This window comes from Crocodylus porosus, unplaced genomic scaffold (genome assembly GCF_001723895.1).
Source record: "Crocodylus porosus isolate Cpor-Errol unplaced genomic scaffold, CroPor_comp1, whole genome shotgun sequence".
Taxonomy (NCBI): Eukaryota; Metazoa; Chordata; order Crocodylia; family Crocodylidae; genus Crocodylus; species Crocodylus porosus.
In genome coordinates this window covers 104,912,915-104,933,535 of record NW_017728931.1, presented here as the reverse complement: position 1 = coordinate 104,933,535, position 20,621 = coordinate 104,912,915, and the positions used below count along the sequence as shown (strand labels likewise).

General features: G+C 43.7%; 1 protein-coding gene across 1 annotated transcript in view; it reads left to right on the top strand.

Moving 5' to 3' along the window:
• IQUB (IQ motif and ubiquitin domain containing) overlaps window positions 1–20,621 on the top strand; it is a 54,305-nt gene that overhangs the window by 20,455 nt on the left and 13,229 nt on the right. The window contains exons 9-10 of the mRNA XM_019543449.1: window positions 14,799–14,969; window positions 16,678–16,854. Coding sequence (XP_019398994.1) covers window positions 14,799–14,969; window positions 16,678–16,854 — 348 coding nt within the window. The remainder of the gene's footprint in view (window positions 1–14,798; window positions 14,970–16,677; window positions 16,855–20,621) is intronic.

The window sequence follows — 20,621 nt, the reverse complement described above, 5'->3', positions numbered from 1 at the left end:
GCTGGACATAAGGAAGAATTTCTTTACTGTCCGAGCCTCCAGGGTCTGGAACAGCCTGCCATCGGAGGTGGTTCAGGCACCTACACTGAACACTTTCAAGAGCAAATTGGTTGCTTACCTTGCTAGGATCCTATGACCCTAGCTGACTTCCTGCCATTGGGCTGGACTCGATCATCTTCCGAAGTCCCTTCCAGCCCTAATGTCTATGAAATCTATGAAAAAAACATTCATGTGGGATACATTCGGAAATCAAAGTGGGGGGAGAAAAACCTAACCACATGAAACAACAATAGTATGTTTGAATTTTGGTTGTTGTTGAACCCTTTTAACTTTTATTTAAGGGGGGAAGATAGCAGTGTTTTATGAAGCAAATATATCATTCCATGAAATGCCTTATATTATTGAGCTTTACAATATATTTGAGAACTTAAAGTTAATATTTGAGTTTTACTAAACCAGGCAACAGGTTATGTCATATTGATAATATTTTTGACCTTTCTCATTATGAACAACTGACTTGATAAGAAATGTTGATGAGAGCATAAGTAAGTGGGTTTATAATTGCTGTATTGTTACATGTTATAGCATCACCAAAGTTGCTGCTTTCAAGAATGTAAAAATCAGGAGACTTGATAAATGAAATCATAGGATCAGTATCAAAGTCATGACACTTTGCTCTAATTTCTAGGCTTCTCAGTGCATAGATGCCCCTGATTTTTTTTTGTATAAATTTTTTTTAAATAGAGGATTTACTTTTGTTTGTAATATTAAGTCAGTTTTCTGCTTAGGGAATGGCACTCTAGGGAGATATTAAACTGCTTCTTCCCCAAGACACTTAAGAATCATGCTGTAACAGGCATTCAGTCTGAAGCCAATATATTCTTCCCATTGCTGTCTACATTATTTTAAGAACATGGGAACTATTCTTCAATATCACCAGCATTTCATTTTAATTTGTGTACAGAGGAGCTTCTACAGATACCTTGGGAAAAAGAGATGTTCCCAATATTTTGATTCATAGCAGGGAGTTGATGGCAGGGATAAACAGATTCATGAGGCATAAAATAGCTTGTTGTGTTTCCTCTTTGTTCCTCAAAAATGGTTATCTGGAGAATCTTTGTGTGATGTGAGTTAATGAATCATTTTGTATGTCTTGCATGCGCGTGCGCTCGCTCATTCGCTCGCATTTTCTCTCTCTTGCTCATTTTTTATTTTGTAATGAGAAATGAGTGATTTTTTCCCGTTGCTTTCATCTCTCTTTCCTATTCTTTCTACTGTGGGGAATATGGGGTGGTATAAGTTTTCTTCTCTGTTTCCTTTGTGGCAAGCCTATCTGTCTTAAATATAAGAAAAGAAAGGGAGAATTTCTGTTTTTTAAAGTTGTATTTAGTGGTGGTGTAGATAAAGATGGTTCCTTGTGGGGAAGACAAGAGGTAAAAGGGAGATAACCAGTTAGGGATGGCAAAAGCCACTTAGATTTAGATATCTCTTCTTCCCACTGAAAGGAGCTCCTGTGGTCAGAGTATAAAGCCCCTGGCAAATATTATTTCCATCATGACATGGCTGTTCTCCCGCAATGAAAACATTGGGCCATGTGCATGGTTACCCATGCATAGGGCTGATAATTCCCCTCTGCCTCATCATCTCCCCTGCCTATCTTGCCCGAACCAGGCAAGAGGGAAACCAAAGAAATCCCTCCTGGTGCAGAGCAAAGCACAGGGTGGTGTATGTGTAGGTGGGCAGACGGAAATTCCTCCCAACAGAGTCAGGTGAGTGGAGAACTCCTGCCCAGCGGCCTGTACTCCTTCCCCTCAAACAGGGGGAGGGAAAATCACCCCCAGGTGCCTGGTGAGAGCAAAGCACAGAGGGTGAGGGGGATTTCTTCTCCCCCTGTTCTTGGTGCTGCTGGGGAGGAGGAGAGAACCAGGGCCGGAGCTCCATGCTGGAGCAGGAGTTTCCCCTACCAGGGGCTAGAGGGAATGTTTAGCTCCTAGTGTGGGCTATGTGGCAAAAGGCCACCTCTTTCTCCCCAAAAACTCTGCTCTGTGCCAGTTTGGTTAGGATGGGACCAGCAGAGGATACACACCTTACCCTATCTCTTTAGGTAACCTGAGCTGGATACATTCCTGAGGGAGGGAGGAAACCTGCTCCCTCTTCTTCTGTGACTGGCATCATACTCCCTGGGGAGCTGGGAACTGCCAGTCTGCCTAGCAACTAGTGATGCATTTCAAATTGGTTGACTAACAGCCAGCAGGTGCTGTTCTCCATTGGACCAGGTAAATGAGGTCACAAGGGCTATATTAGTTAAGGATTGCCCAGGAGAAGGCGGCAGAGAGAAAGAAGAGCTGAACCATTTGAAACTTGTGCTCGCTTGCAAAACTCATGATCAGGGAACTGCCTGCCTCCAGAGGGAATCTCCACCTTCCTCTGGATGATACTCATGGGTAAACTACCTGAGAGCTAACTAGATATATAGCTTGCAGTAACTCAGATGCATAATCAAAAGCTACCCAGCTATGGGTGTTTGCTCTATGGGATTTCTGATATTGTTCTACCCTGTACCCTATTCCAACCCTAGGAAATGGGTTTCCCTTTGCAGGCTGGCAGAGTTGCAGCCTGGAAGGGACTGGTGGGGAGTGGGAGGAGGGAGGTCAGGCAGGGGGCACCATGTGCATGTCCTCATGTACACTTGCACATGGCCAGCAGAAAGCCTGGAGAGCAGCTTCCCACAGGTAAATGGGGGCGGGGGGAGGGAGAGGGAGATTGAGGCCCCCATACTGAGGGACAGAGTATGGCTGGGGTTGCTGCCCAGCTGGGGCAGTGTGTGGGGCTTGGGGCCTTGGGCCATGTGTAGTCTCAGGACACAGGCAGTAAGTGGGACAGGGCTGCAGGCAGCTTGTCTGGGAGGAGGGTGGGGGGCTGGCTGTCCACTGCTGCATGCACTTCGGTGGGGGAGCACATGCCCCCACAATTTTATGTGCAAGGTGAGGGTGGATGCAGGCTGCCCACTGCAGGCTCAGGCTCCCTACCCTGCTGCTTTCCCCACCAGGGCCTCCACAGCCCAGTGGACAGGACCCAGCAGAGTGGGGTGGGGAAGCTTGATGCTGCTGTTACGAGCTCCATGCTGCCATGGCAAGGCTCTCTCCGCCTACCCAGCAGCAGCAGGGGTAGCAGCATGGAACTGTGCCCCTCACTGCTGCAAGGGAAGCAGGGGGCACCTTGCCATGGTGGTGCAGTGCTCATGGTGGCAGCAACAAACTTCCCCGCCTGGCCCTGCTCTGCTGCCATGCCAGGTCCTGGCCACTAGGCTGCGGAGGCCCCAAGGGGAAGACAGCAGGGAGCCCAAGCCCACAGCGGGCAGCCCATTGGGCTCTTCTCTGGCCAGGTCACCCATGGGGGATGGGGAGCCCAGGCTCTGCGCTCCACTCCACCATAGCAGCTGCTGCATCCCACAGGTGGCAGCCAGAGTTTCGGTGCTGCTGTAGGGAGCAAGGTGCCTGGGTCCCTGGCCCCATAGCCCTGACACTTGGGTCCCCTGTGGTTGGGGGTGGCAAGGGGCTGTGGTTGGGGAGTGAGGGCCACTGCCAGGGCCCAGGGAGTGGTGAGTAGAGAGAGAATGTGGTACCGGCAGGGCCCAGGGGGCTATGGGTGGGGAGTGAGGGGCAATGGCATGGGCAGGGCACTGGCATATCAAGGCTGCTCAGTGCCACAAAGCAGTTGGAGGGGGGCAGCTGCATCTAGACCTGCATCCTGATGAGCAAAGGGAGTAGGGGGAGCTCTGATTTTTTTTTTTCCCATGATAACCACCCCCCCATTTAAAAAAAAAACCAAACCACCACCAAAATTTATAGGTATTTAGAATGTATTTTATTGTAGTGATTGGGGCGCTAGTAGGATTCCAAATTGCTTTAAAGTTGTAAGCATATCAATAAAACATTGCGTTTAACTGATACCTATATATGTAGTGGCGTTTCGTTTTAATCATGGAAAAACACAGATTTGGGGGGTTTTATTCATAGAATTTGTAGTTTTTTTAATCAAAGAATTTGCAGTTTTTTAAACAGACAAAACCATGTTCCCTGGCCATCATGGTGCCTCCTCAGGGGTATGGCAGTGTTTCTGCTCAGATTAGCCCCAATTCATATTTTCTTTGAAAACCTTGGTTTACTTCAAGGATTATGAAGAGTGGTCATAAAGTGGCTTGTTCTTGAAATCTGCTGGTACACCACGTTCTAGACCTAACATTGTTAGTAAGGGGATTTATGAATGAGACATGAGAACATCTTAATCGGCTGATGGTCTACATGCTGTTCACCCAGATATAGCTGACAAAAATATCGTATCAGTTAATTTGGAAGAATGATATATCTGAATATATAGGACTGTGAAAAAATTGTGCTGGAAGGCGCTTCACGAATAATCTACTCTAATACCCTGATAAATGTAGAAACACCCCAGCCAAGTATTGGTCAGCTTCTAGTAGTGGAGGTTCCAGAGACTCCTGGATAATCTGTTCCAGTGGATAACCACCGTTATGCTGACAAGGTTCTTAAATTTTCTTTGTTTCAATTTAAGGCTATTCCCGTCCTGTGGGCAAATAGTCTATCACTATTCTCTCTATAAGAATACTTAAGAATGTTATTACTGGTCACTGATGGATGTTTTTGGAGGGAAGGAGGGGGAGAGTAGCACTTTATTTTCAGCTTGGCATGCCCCCACACCACAAGCAACACGTGCCCAGAAGAGGAAATGCCTCAATTTGACCCAGCTTTCCCAGCATCTGTATAGCTCATGTACTTTAGCAGGGCTTTTTGGTGGTTTCTAGCAGCTGACTGAATCCTGCTTTGTCCTGCCTAGGATTGAATCAGCTATTAGATAAAAGCTCCGAAAAGCCCTACTGAAATGCATGATCTATACCAGGGGGTGGGGGATGGACAAAATATAACTTGTGGGCCAGATCCAGCCGGCAGGGGGGCTTTGTCCAGTCCCACCTGACCAAGGTGCGTCCTGGCTGTAGTGCATCCTGCCACGCCCTGGGCATGCAGCAAGGCTGGGGTGGCTCTGCTGTGGGACTACTCTCTAGGCAGTCTGGGCCCTGGCAGCTTCTTTGCTGCTGCTGGCCCCAGCCCCATGGTACAGGTGGAGACCAGCATGCGCAGCTCCAACCCTGTGCACCCTGCTTCGGCTCCAAGCTCCCCATCTGGTCTGAGCAGCGGCAGCACTGGAAAAACTGCTGCTCAGCACTGGGGAAAAATGGCCCCTCCCCTTCCCCATAGCCAACGCTTCCTGATGCAGCTGCCTGCAGCCCGTGCCGAGCTGCTGTGCATCTCTGCCACATCACCACAGCCTCTGGGCTGCCTTACATGGCAGTGGTGGCAGCAGAGAGCAGGTGCACAACAGCCCTGCACAGGCTCTGGGCGGCTGCACCAGGAAGTGCCAGCCATGGGGAGGGGGACAAGCCACTGGGACTGCATGCTGTTTGTGGTGGTAGGGAGCCATTAGAGGCCACATTGGCTCTGGGCTTTTGTGGAACGAGGATGGGTGCTGACTGGCTCGGGGCGGGCGCACACCATAGGGCTCCCATGCATGCCCCACACAATCTCACACCCTGCAAACGCACACTGGCACACCTCTGGGAGGAGCCGCACTCACTGCTATGCGTACTCACCGCACCACAGACATGCACCCCCCAGGCCCCCACAAACCCCATACTCATTCACACATCCCTACAAACCCCACACGCCTCTCCACACCCCACACAATATGTAAGAGTAAGACTTCATTTTGAGCTACCATGCAATCACTTCTATATATACAGCACAAACACACAAATCAGGAAAAACATTTTTTTTTAATTAAATTAAAATGTATTATTATGGATGCTTGATTTTCATGATATAAAATGTGTTTTTTTTTCCCCAGTTCTAAGATGGCAAACCCTCTTTGTGACAGGGGCAAGCTTTCACGCCCAGCACAAGCATCGACCTGCCTCCTTGTCTACGGGCTAGCTGCCCACCTCACTCTCCTGCCACGCCTTGATGTAATAATATTAGGGTGTTAAACAGGTGGGAGGCTGCCCATTTTGAACCCTGATGTTTAAGGGGATATCTGCAGCTCCGGTCCACCCCTGCACTGCAGCCCAATCCTCACAGATGGCATCCACCAGTGGTTCACACCGGGTCTTTCATAACATACACACAAACAGGCAAAACACATACTGGGCTCCAAGCCCTCACCCCTCTTCCTCCCCCCCCCGATGGGGATCACATACCACCCCTTCACTGGGGCTCACTGAGGTCTGTAATCCTGTCCAGCTCAGGTGGCCATAGTCCTGTCTGGCCCTCTGCCCTGGGGTATTACATCCTGTAAAGCGCAGGTGGCTGTAGCTGTGCCTGGCCCCCTCTCAGGGTCCCTGCAGCCACAGGACTCATGAAGAGCCTGGTGCTGCTCCAGGTCCTTCCACTCATCTGGGCCCTGTCTCAGGACTCCCATGAGCCTGGGCTCCCCCTGGACTGGTTGAACGCACCAGGGATGTTGGGGCTGGGGTTAAGGTGCCCCACACTCACCTTTCACCAGAAAGGTGATTGGCCTGGCATTTCTCGGGGACTTCCCTGCCACAGGGAGCCCCACCAGATCCCACCCCCCCTTACCCAGAAGGGTGCAGTTTCATGTCTTACCCAGGACAAATGTGGCCGCCTCTGTCCCGTAGCTTCACCCTGTTCTCCACAGTTCCTAGCAGAGCAATGTTTCTCCTCTGCCTGCTGATCACAAACTGCCCTCAGCCCAGGGAGCTGGGTTGTAAAATGGCCTTCCTAATCAAACACCTGCCCCTCCCTGGCCCAGTCCCTAAAGTGGCAGCACTACCAGTGCCCCACCACACTCTTTCCAAAAGGAGTCCAGGGACAAGAGGCAGGACTTCCGATGGCAAAGGTCAGAAGCTAGGGACGGGACTTCCATTCCTAAGGTGGCGACTAAGGGGCAGGGTGCTTGTCAAGGGGCGGGACTGCCCTTCCGGCCCTCAACAGCTCACCAAAACTTATTAAGCAGCCCTCGAGCCAAAATAATTGCCCATCGCTGATCTATATTGTCTCTGGGGGAGCCGGGTCAAATTGAGGCAGTTCCTTTTCCAGTAAAGCACTGGGTTTTTTGGGGGGAGGGGGCTGGAAGGGGTTCCCCTATATTTATCAGTGGCCACTTAGTATATTCCCCCTCAGTCTTCTCTTTTTCGGCTAAAGAAGTTCATTAATGTTCAGCCATGTTTTAGGTGTATAAGTTGTGGCTGCGTTGGTCTAAGGACATAGGTAGACAAGGTTCTTTGGATAAATTCAATATCTTTTGATTTAATAAAAGATATCGGATTTACTCAGATACCTTGCCATCCATGTTTTATAAACTTCTAATCATTTTTCTTGTTTTCTCTTGGATGAACTCTTTCCAATCTGTCTGCAGCTTTTTAAAAAAAATGCAGTGCCCAAAACTAGTCTTTAATTATCACACCTATCATCTTAGTCCTGGGAGATGGAAATTATGCTGTTTTGTACAGAAGTTTATTATTTCTTTGTCTCCCCACTGGTTGAGGGTATTCCTTAGAAAGTAATGATTTGGGTTATGACTGTTGCCAATGATTTGGGTTGTGACTCTTTGAAAGCCTGTGTATCTGATATGGTATGTAAGTGCTGCTTTTATTTGTAGACTATGTTCCGGATCTAATTTTACCCTCTGACAGCTTCAGGCCTGCAGTTCATGTCCTTATAGTCATTAGATGTAATTATTTCTGATTCCCTCTTTGTTAGGGCTCTTATTTGGGCTTCTCCATCACTTAACCCAAATTCAGTGGTACAGTTGCTTGATGAGATCTTATTCAGAGCTAGCCTTTAGGAAGAGGGTGCCCTGGGCAAACCTATGTTTTGGCACTCGCCCTTCCCCATTTTCAGAAATAAAGTGGTAATCTCAAAAGTTTTTTTTTATAACTTACTAAAAAAAAGTAGGAAGAAACGGCACAATTCAATTCAGTTTTATTCAAATAATAAACAATAAAAGTCATAAAAATAGCATTATAGCTGTGACAAATGGACATTAAATGAAACACTAAACTAGTAAATAACAATAACAGAAAGACTTTGTTCACTAAGATTTCAAGACCCAGAAGACACCTCTGGATGCCTTTGCTGCCACAAACTCTGATATTGTTTGTGACAGGTCTATATTTTGAGCCACAATATTCTCAATAGGATGGCCATCAAAGATAGCATGGCATCTCCCATTGTTGGTCACAAATATGTTTTTATGAGGTTCAACTTTGAAAAGCTCTGTTTGCTGCTCACCAGCAATACAAGCATGGTTGACAGCATCCTGAGTGCTCTCCATGTGCTTGGGAAGTTGTCATGATGTTCACTGTTGTAAATATAGGACTTTTTGAGAGCACAAAGTCTGTTGGAAGTATATTTTAGAGATAGCCAAGTTCTTTGCAGAAGTCTACACTGTTATTGTCAGTGCTGTCTCCGTATGTCAATGTACAATGAAGGTTCTTACAGTGTTTCTTTAATTTTTGTCAGGGAGTTGCATCTTTTCCTCTTGTGATGATTCTTGGAAGTTGAATTGTGGATCATCTATGCATTTTTCATCTGATATAGCTGCTGTGACCATCTCGATACTATTGCATGGGTTGTCGCTAATAGATTTTAAGTATTTTTTTTCATCATATCTGCATCTTTTTTCATTGTAGTCATTAACTGAGCTTTTTGTTTCCTGTTCTGCACCCCTAACGTCCTCTTCTTAGGTACTTGTGACATTTTGTTTTCTTCCAAGTTGCGCATCTGGTAAAACATTAAAATGAACGTCCCAGCTCTCGCCTCACCTCTGCCTCTGCCTCTGCCCCTGCCGAGCAGCTGCCCCCTTATCCCGGGTAGTGCAGCTCTGGTATGAATTATTATTCAGGCAGCTAAGAGAGTTAATGCTCATTAATGGCCCATTGTTCTTTACTTCACAGGTGTTAATAATCATCGCTCTTAGCTACCTGAACAGGAATACTAGAGCTGCACCAGCTGCCTGATGCTAGCACTTTAAAAGCCTGATGCTAAACTGATGCTAGCTCTTCAAAAGCCTTTAAAGCAGGAGCTGGCAACCTTCAGCCCTCCAAGTCATTGGGTCTGGCCCATGTAGCTCAGGGGCTTTAGTAGACTTGGCTGTGCCACAGCTACGTGGCAGGAAACTTCACTTATGCTACATCACAGCTATGTGGCTGGGAGAAATGGTGGTGGCAGCCAGGACCTACTGTCAACCTGCTTCAGACCTAAGCCGGGTCATTCTGGCCCACTGCTGGAAAGCATAATTGACTGCTGCTTTAGAGGACTAGGTACTGACTATGTTTGAGACTTTTTACTTGAACTTTGTACTGACATAACTGCACTCGCACTCCAGTTGCCATTTATGTGTCTCGCCTAGCCTACTTGTAGTCTGTAGGTAACTGCACTACTACTGCTCTGTGGCATGAAGTTTTACTCCCTGTGTGATCTCTCCTAATTGAATCCTTTCTTACTTTTATAAAGCATCATTTTAGATGCTTCTGGCTCTATATTCATTACCTTCCTACAGGAGTTCTTTATTTTTCCTTTTTAATATGGACTCCCTGATTAGTTTTGCATTTGTATTTTGAAAGGGTACTATTTTATTATTGACGTACGCAACCTGAGCTTTTGAGGAAAGGGTTCTATTTCCTGTTGTTCATGATGGTCATAGTTTTCAGATTCTTTACTGTTTTTCACCTGCTGTTTCTGCACTTTTTCTTCCCTTCCCTCTCTCTATGCCTGCATTCTTTTATTTCTCTCCTCTGGTGCTCTGATCTGCTTTCATGTGCTGGCAACAGAGTACAATTACAGCAGTCCTTCTCTGTGAAGCAATTCATATAACAGGATTATTGTAAATTCCACATCACTGCCACCAAACTGAAAAGCAAGAGAGATGGGAGGGAAGGGGTGAAATCTAGAGTTGTTTAAATTTCATGTATCAATCCTGAGTACTTAAAAATAGGTCTGAAATCAAAGAGCTTGAGAACTGCAATGCTTGAGATTCAATCTTGCTTTTCATAGTAATGAGATGGACAGTGATATTTCTTCAGTGATGAGCTACTTGTTTCATTTAGATGCATCATTTCATTCTTGAAATACTGAGTTTTAATATAATGTGCAAGAATCACGAAAGACAGTTCATGCTGAGATTTTTATACAACTTACCATAGTACCACAGATTTGGTGCTTCACTTTAAAAATCTCCATTACATAAAACTAAAGCTGATGGATCACTTAAATGTTACATAAATTTGTCACAGAGGGCAGGCTGTAATTTCCATTTCTGTAGCAACCCTTGCGTGTTGACTCTTCATAAGACCAGTCATAAACTGAAAGAGCATAAGGGTACAGGTTGTAACCATGTTGGTCTAAGGACATAGGCAGTTAAGGTTTTTTGGATAAATCCAGTATCTTCTATCAGACCAACTCATAGTTGGAAAAATTATTCTTTGCAAGCTTTTGGGTTTAGATATTCTTTGTCAGGCTGAAGAAGCATCTGCAGTTGGTGCGCGCTCTTCCTGGATAGAATGAATAGTAAAGCAGCCAGAGGCTGGTATACATGCAAGAAAGCCAGTAAAGTAATTTCTTAATTGGGGATTAATGAAATGCATGTGTCCACAGGAAGCTGAATGCACGTTAGGGGTGTGCAAAACGGGCCCCATTTGATTCGGATTTGGCCTGAATCGGGGACAATGATTCGATTTGTTGAGTCAGATCACTGTCCTCAATTCGGCCAAATCCAAAAATTTGATGTTGATTCTCTGAATCAGCAATTTGGCCATAGACACAGCTTTAAATGTTTTTTTAACATACCTTGAAGTACCAGGCATGGCTCATAAATGCTGCGATGCTGAGGTAGATGGAGCATCCCACAGGAGTGCAGGGGGCGGCCCCCATGTGCTCAGCAGCAGCCCTTCCCCCCACATCCACTTTGGCTCAGCAGTCGGCTTCTGGTCTACTTCCAGATCTGTTGCTGAGTGCACTGGGGAGCCCTCCCACACTCCTGTGGGATACTCCATCCACCCCAGCATCACAGCATTTACGAGCCGCCTGCTACTACCTAGAGGTATGTAGAAAAAACATTTAAAGCTGTGTCTATCTCTGAATTGCTGAATTTCTCTGAATCGATTTGGAGGGTTTCGATTCAATTTGAAGAGATTAAAGGGTCCTCTGATTCGATTTGGATTCAGAGATTTGGTCACCAAATTGGGCCGAATCTCGGCCAAATCAAATTGGGGACTGAAACTTCTCACAGCCCTAATGCACATGTCCACAGGAAAATCATGCTAGCAATTTAAAACTGTTATTATAATATCAGGGACCAAATGACTTGGCATTATAATCTATTGATTTAATGCAGGATAAGGTAACTCATAAAATACTTTAAAAGGCTTTGTAATACATTAATGTATTGCAAAGCAAAGTTCTTTTCTCGTGTTCAAGTATACCCTTCATGATAGAGTAACATCTGCCTCTTTCCAGTATTCAGAGTTTACTAGTTCTAATTGAAAGGTTTAGGAATTCATTATTCAGCCTGTTTTCTGTCAGATTTCTTCAACAATTTTAGCTCCAGTTCATCAGTCCTAATTAGTAATACCTCACTTAATTATAGCTCTGCACCCAGTGGTGATATAGTTATGTCTGTCAGGTTTTCAATTAGGAGTCCCTACTTTTACTTCGACTACTTTTCTTTGCATAACTTGAATATAAAAGCTTTATAGACTCTTTGTTCTTAACAAATGTGATTAGTACATATTATGACTAACCTATTTTCTTTATAACTTAGTATCCTTATAGCATTTATGTGGCCTGTGTCACTGTAGTGTCTGAGTATTTCACAAACTTAATGAAATTATCCTCATAGCACCCCTCTACAGCTGACAGTAGTAATAGTGTTTAGTGTCTTTCATATTCCAAGTACTTTGCAAACACTAATTACATTTTGGTCCCCTTTTCTGTACTCAGGAAACTGGTGTTATCCCTTTTTTATAGACAGGTTAAGTCAGGGGTGGGCAAACTATGGCCCACAGGCCGGATACAGCCCACCAAGCCATTCTATCCAGCCTATCGGACCCTTCTAAAAAACAGTTATTACCAGGTTGTGGCTGCCCCTCTGAAAGCTGGCAGGAGGTGAGCTTTCAGAAGTCATGTGCTGTTGGACACAGTGGGATCTGTGCCTCCACCTTCATGGGGCTCCCAGCATTCCAGCTGGAACCCCACGTGGAGGCATGGAGTGTGATGGTGCGTTACAGGACAGCTGGTGAGTGGGCAGGGGATCTCCTGCCTGCAGTGCTGGGAGCCCCACATGGAGGCACTGAGCCAGGTTGCAGTACCAAGAGCTACAGATGGTGGACAGACCCCCCTGGCCCAGTGGTATGCGGGCAGGGAGTCATATGCCATCGGACAGACAGTCTCTGTGACACCACGTGCAACTCCCAGCACTCCTTCCAGGAGCCGCACACCATCGGGCTGGCCAGGCTGGTTTTGTGCCAGCATGCGGGGCTCCCAGCACTGCAGTTGGGAGTACACACTGCTGGCCCAGCCCCAGGGTGGGCAGATTCCCACCTGCAGTGCCAGGAGCCCCATGTGCTGACACAAAGCCAGCCCATTCTGGTCCAAAGATCCATGCACCATTAGTCAGGCTAGGCCAGGCTGGCTCCATACCAGCACATGCATCTCTCAGGACTCAGCCAGAGCAGTGTGCTACTGGGGGGCTCTGCCATGGGCCATGAGAGCCCTGAGAGCCCTGCCAGCAGCAGGAGCTGTACGCTCTGGGCCAAGGACCCTTGGTCGGGGGGGGTCCCACCCCCATAGACCTCCCCATGAATGCCATACACACCCACATCGCTTTACACCCTCCCCACAAACCCTACACCTACCTATCCCCTCACAAATCCCACACATGTACCCCACACCCACAACCACAGCCCACAAACCTCCCACATACAATATACAAGAGTAAGGCTTTGTTTTGAAATATGCAGTCTACATACACTGTTACACCTCTGTATACATTACAGGCAGTCCTTGACTTACAAATGTTTCAAGTTACATTTCACACTTACAACGTTTATAAATTAACACCCTGTTTCAACTTTCTGATGTCCATTTCAACCTTACCACGCTTGATCTAATGCCACGCCAGTGAACAGGTTTTCTGTGTCACCCATCTCCCTGAAGAACATCTGTCCAAACTTCTTGGACGCTTTCTTTAAGAAAGCAGACAAGACTCCAGAAGAACCTGTAGCCAAGACTCCTGAGAAAACTCAAGCCAAAAACCCTTTAAAAAGTCCAGCAAAGTCATCTCAAAGAAGTCCTTACAAATCAATATGATTGCTATTTACAATATAAATACATTAATGTAGCTATATTACTCATCCTTAAATGATTTAGTACAAAATTCTGTGTTATTTTTGGTGAAAATAGGGTATCGGGCCTTGGTTCAGAAACCAATTCCCCATTTATAACATTGTTTGCTATGGGAAAATCAGTTCCGAGTTACAACGTTTTGACTTTCAGGAACCAATTGTGTCGTAAGTCCGAGGACTGCCTGTACTACACAAACACACGTAAATCAGGACAAAAATATTTTTTTGAAATAAAAATTAGATTTATTTAATTTAAATATTACCCTTGCAGTCCTCAACAGTGCACCAAAAGTCATTATGCAGCCCTCCAGATAAAATAACTGCCCATTCCTTGGTTAAGTGATTTATCTACTTTTCATATATAAGTCAGAAAGCCTGGGTTAAATGCCTTATCTTTAGTATTTTGATCATGTTAAAAGAAAGTTTTTTGAATGTTCCAAAAAGTATATATAATAATGGCTTCAGTGTTGGATCTGCTGTATATCTCTGTAATGCTCCCCCCTTACCATTATTTAATCGCTAGCCAAAATGCTAAAAGTTAGGAGCACAAATAGGAAATGAAAGTCCTTCGGAAGGAAAGATGCACAGACTGTAGGGAAGAGAGAAGGGACAGCAGTGGTGTAACTGGGTGTGAGGGAGGTGATAGAGTCAACTGCCCCAGGTGGCAATCTGGGGTAATGGTGAGGTTAGGGGAGTGAGTTCCCAGAAAAACGTCTACTGCCAGCAGTCCTGTATTGATGTTTGTGTTCACGCTTGTGAACCAGAAGTTGCTGCTTCCGCTTAGTCTTGGGCCCCTGACGGCATCCCTACACTACAGAGGAATATGAACAAAAATTACAAAAAGTAAGCAAAACAACCCCCAAAAACCAAGAACTAGATTGATTGATCAAACTGGCCATTTTTACAAAGCAGCAACAATACAAAGTTTATCTTAAATAGCACAGAAATGTCTCTGATGTCTGATAGGTGTTAAGGGTTTAAGTGGGTAGTCTTCCCACAGGCAATACTCCCACTGACTTTTTAGTAGCAGTTTTGAGCTCATGTATTCCAGAACTATCTTCGGTAATCTCATTTTAAACTAACAGAGCATGGCTCTATGGGACAATGTAATTTACTTTTAATATGTTGCAATCCAGAAAGGTCATGAACTGCATACATATATTTACAAATTGTGTGATACTGAAAACTTGCTCTACTGTAAAAGATACTGTGGAAATATTGTAAATAGAAATAGCCTTTCATATTAGGTAAGTGTTAATGCATAGTCCTTGTTTGTTATGATGGAATTTTATATAGCATAATGCACATCTTTAGCTATTGATCAAATTATAAAAACTCACAGTGATGCAAATTGTTTCTGAAGTGTGCCAAACCAAAGAAATGGAAAGCATTTGATGGAAAAATCACTGAAATGGATACTCAGTATACACTCCGTGCCAGAGAACTGCTTGAAATCTACCGCAGCATTAGTATGAAAGACCTCCTACAAGATGAGAGGCTAGATGTACTGTTAACGCTCAGACATACTGTGAAGGTAAGTTTTATTTTTCCCTTTACATTTAATTGTAGGCTGCACCTTCCATCTCCAAAGCCACAGACATTAAATTGGTGCTGACAAAACAGCAAGACTTCTTATGGCAAAAAGGTGTCAGCCCGATCATATAGTATTAAAAAGTATTTGTTGAATTTGTAAAGCCAAAATACTGTAAATTTTATGTTGCACTATCGCTTTGTATGATAAATATTGATTTTTAAGGCAATTCTAAAACAATAGCTTCACAAGTTTTTATTACATATTTGTGTTCAGATGAAATTCACTTTCTTAGTATGAAGTTTAAGAATTACATTAACTTGATAAATCTGTAACGGATAACTTTTAGTGGTTTTATGAATATTTTTATGAATGGTACAGAATAGAAGTAATGCCCTTTAAAGCCAGGTTATAAAATGTCTGTTTGGTTTGCCATTTTTGTCTAAAAATATGGCTATTGAAATATTGAAAATGCCTTTCCTACCCCCTTCCTTATTTTTAGTAAAGCAATTAACAGCTGGAGAAAGTAACAGTTTCTTGAAATTTGTTTTTGTCTCTTTTTTGTTTTATTTCCTCATTTCTGTGAATGAGTAAGAGAAGCAGTACAAAAGTCTTTAGATACTTGGGGAATGGGTGTGATTTTTATGTCAAAATGGAATAATGTGGTGCAGAGCTGAGGGTATGCACTTCTAATAGCCCACTAGACTACCAGCGTGCCATGTGTTTGACATCTCTGCTTTAGAGTGGTGTAATGTTGACTTTGACATTGTGGGTGCTTATAGAAATGGGGGGGTGGAGGGGCAGCACTTTACTTTCAGCTCGGCATATCCTCGTACCTAGCTCAGTGCATGACCAGAAGAGGAATTGTGTCAGTTTGCCCCGGCTCACCCAGTGTCTGTATAGCTCTTATGCTTCAGTGGGGCTTCTTGGTGCTTTATCTAATTAGCTGATTGAATTTTTATTCCTCTCATCTGTCAGCATTTTATTATATCACCATCTCTGCATGCAGCCAGTGAGATCTTAAAGGAGGCAAATCATCATGGGCCCAGAGACTAAAAAAGATATACATACATATCCTAAACTTCAGTTCAAATGCCCAGCCTCTTCTTGGGCTATATGTGTATTTGGGAAGTCATGTCTCTGCCTCCCCATAGGAGAGTATGTTTGAATTTTAGAAGGCTTTTAGAAATGTTTGTTTGTTTTTAATGTTATGAGCTGGCCCATGTTTGATGTTTTGTCTTGTTCCTTGTGATTTTTTTTTTTTTAAGTAAGAGTAACACCTAAGTAGATTATTAAGTTAAAGAATTTTACAGTTCTTTGATTAAAAGCAGTCTTTTAAAATCTTGGGGAACCCTGGTACCTGAGATGCTTACCAATTTTTCTTGAAGAATAGCACTGATTTTTAGAAGCTGTAAGCAATTTTATTAGAGCGATAGAAAATAAGATAGTCCTGCTTTATAAAAACAGGAAGAACAAACTACACATAGTATTTTCAAAAAAACCTCTAATAGTTGTCTTTTCTTTGCAGGATACTTTGAAGTTTAACCTTCCTCTTTAATGCATAGATTTAGGAATATACAGTTATTTAAGGAATGTACTGTATCTTTTGTCTTCATGTTTAGTTATCTTGCATTAAATCTAACAGTTAACAAATCTAAATATAGATAGTACACTGAGTGGATTCTTTTTGTGTACATCTTTGCATATATAGGAGCATGACTGTAAGCTCACACAGGAAATAGTGGAATTAATTGACAGAGAGGTTGACCTTATGATGAGAGGAGTGAAAAGATGCAATCTTGAAGGACTGAGAAAAAGAATATGCACATTGTTTCTTCAGTATATTAAAACACCAACCTTTAACCCTGAAGTTGCTAGAGTACTTAAGGTATTTACGTCTTCTATTATATTATTATTGTTGTTGTTGTTACAGTATTTGTGATCAAAGATGCACCCAAGCAGCATACACTTATGCAATAAGCCTGGGGAATAAGTAGTAAGAACTGGAACCCTTTTTTACAGTAACAGTAGGATGATCTAATTGGGTTACATGAAACTTGATAACATAATTCATATGTCTGGAATACTGGGTACAACTTGTTCAGAAATGATAGGCAGGTGAAAAGGAGGTGGTAGTGTTACTTTTTGCATAAAAGAAATATGCTTGTTCCAAATTGGTACGAAGTAGAAAGTAGACCCATTGAAAGTCTCTAGGTCAAGGTAGAAGGGGAGAACAGAAAGAGTGATGTCATGATGGGTGTCTTCTGTGGACCACCAAACCATGGGGAAGAGGTAGATGAGGCTGTTTGCAAACAAGAAATATCCAGATTGCAGGACCTGATGGTTATGGAACATTTCTGTTTGGACAGTAACTCAACAGTACCCGAGCAGTAAAGAAAGTTTTTGGACTATCTGTGAGAACTTTTTGCTTCTGGTTGTGGAAACAGCAGCTTGTGGGGAAGAAGGAGGCAAACTGGGAGAGGGAGAGAAGCTCTTCCCTATTTGCTAATCACAAATGGGGATGAATTGGTTGAGAATATGAAGGTGGAATGCAATTTGCATGACCATGACCCCAAAATATTAGAGCTCAAGATCCTAAGGAAATGAAGAAAAGACAGCAGTCAAACAAAGGGACTGGGCTTCAGAAAAGCAGACTTTAACAAACCTGGGAAATTGATGGACAAGTAGTCTGGGCAACAAGCTTGAGGGAGACAGGAGTCCAGGAAAGCTCATTGTTCCTAAAGGAGGCCGTATTAAGAATGCAGGAACAGGAAGTCCCAGTGCTAAAGAAGGGTAGGAAGTATAGAAAAAGACCAGCCTGGCTGGTCAGTGAACTCTTTAGTGAGTTGAAACTTTAAAAAGAATCTTATAAAGAGTGGAAATTTGACTATGTTACCAGGGATGAATATAAGAATATCACATGAGCGAAACCCAGCCAAAACCTGGAGTGCTAAAGTATGATTTGAAATGCAGCCAGCAAGGGTTATAAGGCAACAAAAAAGGATTCTATAATTATTTCACAAGTCAGAGGAAGAACAAGGAATATGTAAGTCCCTTAGTGAATGGTCAGGGCAATCTAGTAAAAGGTGATGCCGAAGAGGCTGAAGTGAAAAAGAGCTTCAGTCTTCTCTGCATTAGGTCACCTATCAGAGGGTGAACACAGCTAACAGTATGGATGAAAGCAAGAAACAGCCTAAGGAAGGGAACGTTATATCCTGTGGGGCCAATGAATTAAAGTATTTTTATAGAAGCTGGGTGGTTTCAAATCAGCAAGGACCTAAAAAACCTAGAATAGTGGTGTTAAACTCAGTAGTTAGGCCCCTCACAGGTTGGATCTAGACCTAATGACTGTGCCAAAGTTAATGCACCTGTTGCTTCTTCCCCCTGCCACTGAAGCACAGGGCCCCAGATCTTGCCCACAAGCCAGGTCCTTGGCACTTCTGATCTAGAGCAGTGGTGATCAACCTTTTGATCCTGTTGGCCAAATGATTGGCATGTGGCCAATTTGTGGGCAGGATTGGCTTGCAACTTCAGGCTACGGGTAGAGTACCCTTGTTCTAAGAGGATATCAAGGTCATTGAAACAGCCAGCGTGGATTTGTCAAGAGAAGTAATGCTTGACCAACCTTGTTTCCTTTAACAACAAAGCAATAGATTTTCTGAATGGGAAAGAGCAGTGAATGTTCAATATACCTCAACTGTAGCAAGGTTTATGTTGTCTCTCATGACATTAGTAAACTAAAGAACTATAGTGTAGATTAAAGAAATGTCAAACGGATACATAATTAGATCGTTGTGCCCGAGGAGTAGTTGTCAATGGTCCAAGATTTAATTGAGAGGCAACATTTAAGTGGGGCTCCCCAGGAGGTTGTCCTGGGTGGTGTAGTGTTCAATATCTTCATTCAAGATTTAGAGGATGAAATTGAGTGCACATATAGAAAGTTGCAGATAACACCAAGCCAGATGGGGTTACAGGCACTTTGAAAGCCAGGATGATGATTCAAAATGACTGATGAACTGGCTCACTGGTTTGAAATGGATCAAATGAAATTCAGTGAGGACAGATACAAAGTCCTGCACTTAGGATGGAACAGTCACATGTACCAGTGAAGGTTGTGGAATGACTGGCCGGGTTCCAGTACTGCTGAAAAAGACCTCAGGGTTATAAACTGAATATGAGCCAACAGTGTGCTCTTGTAGCAAAACATTTCAATAACGTACCGAGTTGTGTTAAAAGTAGTACCACTTGCAAAGCAAGGTAAGAGATTCTTCGTTTCTGTTGAGGGATTTAATTGTCAGTTATTGCATTGGCTATGGAAAAAATAACTTTTTTTTTTCCAAACTCCATCCATTTGACACACATAATTTGCTGTGCTTCTCAGTGCGTCCCATTTACCCACTGGGCTTTATTAAGATGATTTTGCCTTTTGCAGCTTCACTGTTGTTTCCCCCAGGAGGGTTCTGGATTGCTACCTGGGCATTTTTCCTTCTGTGTTGCTGGGGTGCTGTTGCTGTTGTTTTTGCTCTTTGCATCTATTTTATACCTTCTTGCAAGCATGTGCAATTTATGTAACCTAGCAACCAGCTAAAAGTCTTAACCATCCATTGGAGGTTTGTTGGCAGCTGAGGAGCATGGATACCATAAACTGAACTTTGGCTTTGGAGCCAAGGCTTAACACATGATCACTGCTGTAGTTGAAAGTAGGGATATGTGACTTGGTAGTGGTCAGAAGCAGATAGCAATTTGGTCATGGCTAATCAGATATATGACCAGTTGACTACTGTGTGCAGTTCTGGTCTCCACATGTCAAAAAGCATTGTAGTAGAATTAAGAGGGGGAAAAAAGTACAGAGAAAGACGACCAAAATGATCAAGGGCATGGAGCAGTCACCATACCAGGAAAGACTAAAAAGGCTATAGGACCTTTCAGTTTGGAAAGGAGAAGGCTTAGGGGGAATATGATAGAGGTCTATAAAATCATGAACTGTGTGGACCAAGTAAACAGGGAATACTAGCACTAGGGAGTACCCAGTGAAATTAGGTGACAGGTTTAAAATAACAAATGTAAGTACTTTTTATGGATTTAATTAACTTGTGTAATTCATTGCCACAGGAGGTGGTAGAGGCAGCTAGCATAACCAAGTTCAGAAAGAGACTGTCTAAATTCATACATGATAGATCTGTCTATGGCTATTGAACAGAATGGTTGGAGGTGTTTCTTCTGGTTTATGTAAATCACCAATGGTGGATGCCAGGGAATATAATGAATAGGGGATAGATCACTCCAGAGATATCTAGTTCAGTGTCTTTCCTCTAGTGCACATCCACTTCTTCCACTGTTAGAGATGGACCATTGGTCTGACCCAAAATTGCACTTCTTATGTTCTTAATCTGGGGATAGGAGATCTTTCTTTCCTTGGTTTTCAGGCCAACTCCAGCTGGGGTTAAAGTTTACAAGTACAACTATGTTTGGATTTGGTGTCACAGGCACCAAGTGATCATGGCAGCACGAGAGAACTGACTGTCAGTAGAGAGGAAAAAACCCTGGAATTGATTCAGAAAGGCGGCAGACCACATATAGGGGCTTGGTTTGCTAAAAAGATGCTAGCTGTCCAGTAAGAGACTTAGACTCTGTGCTCTCTCCCTAATCCCACAG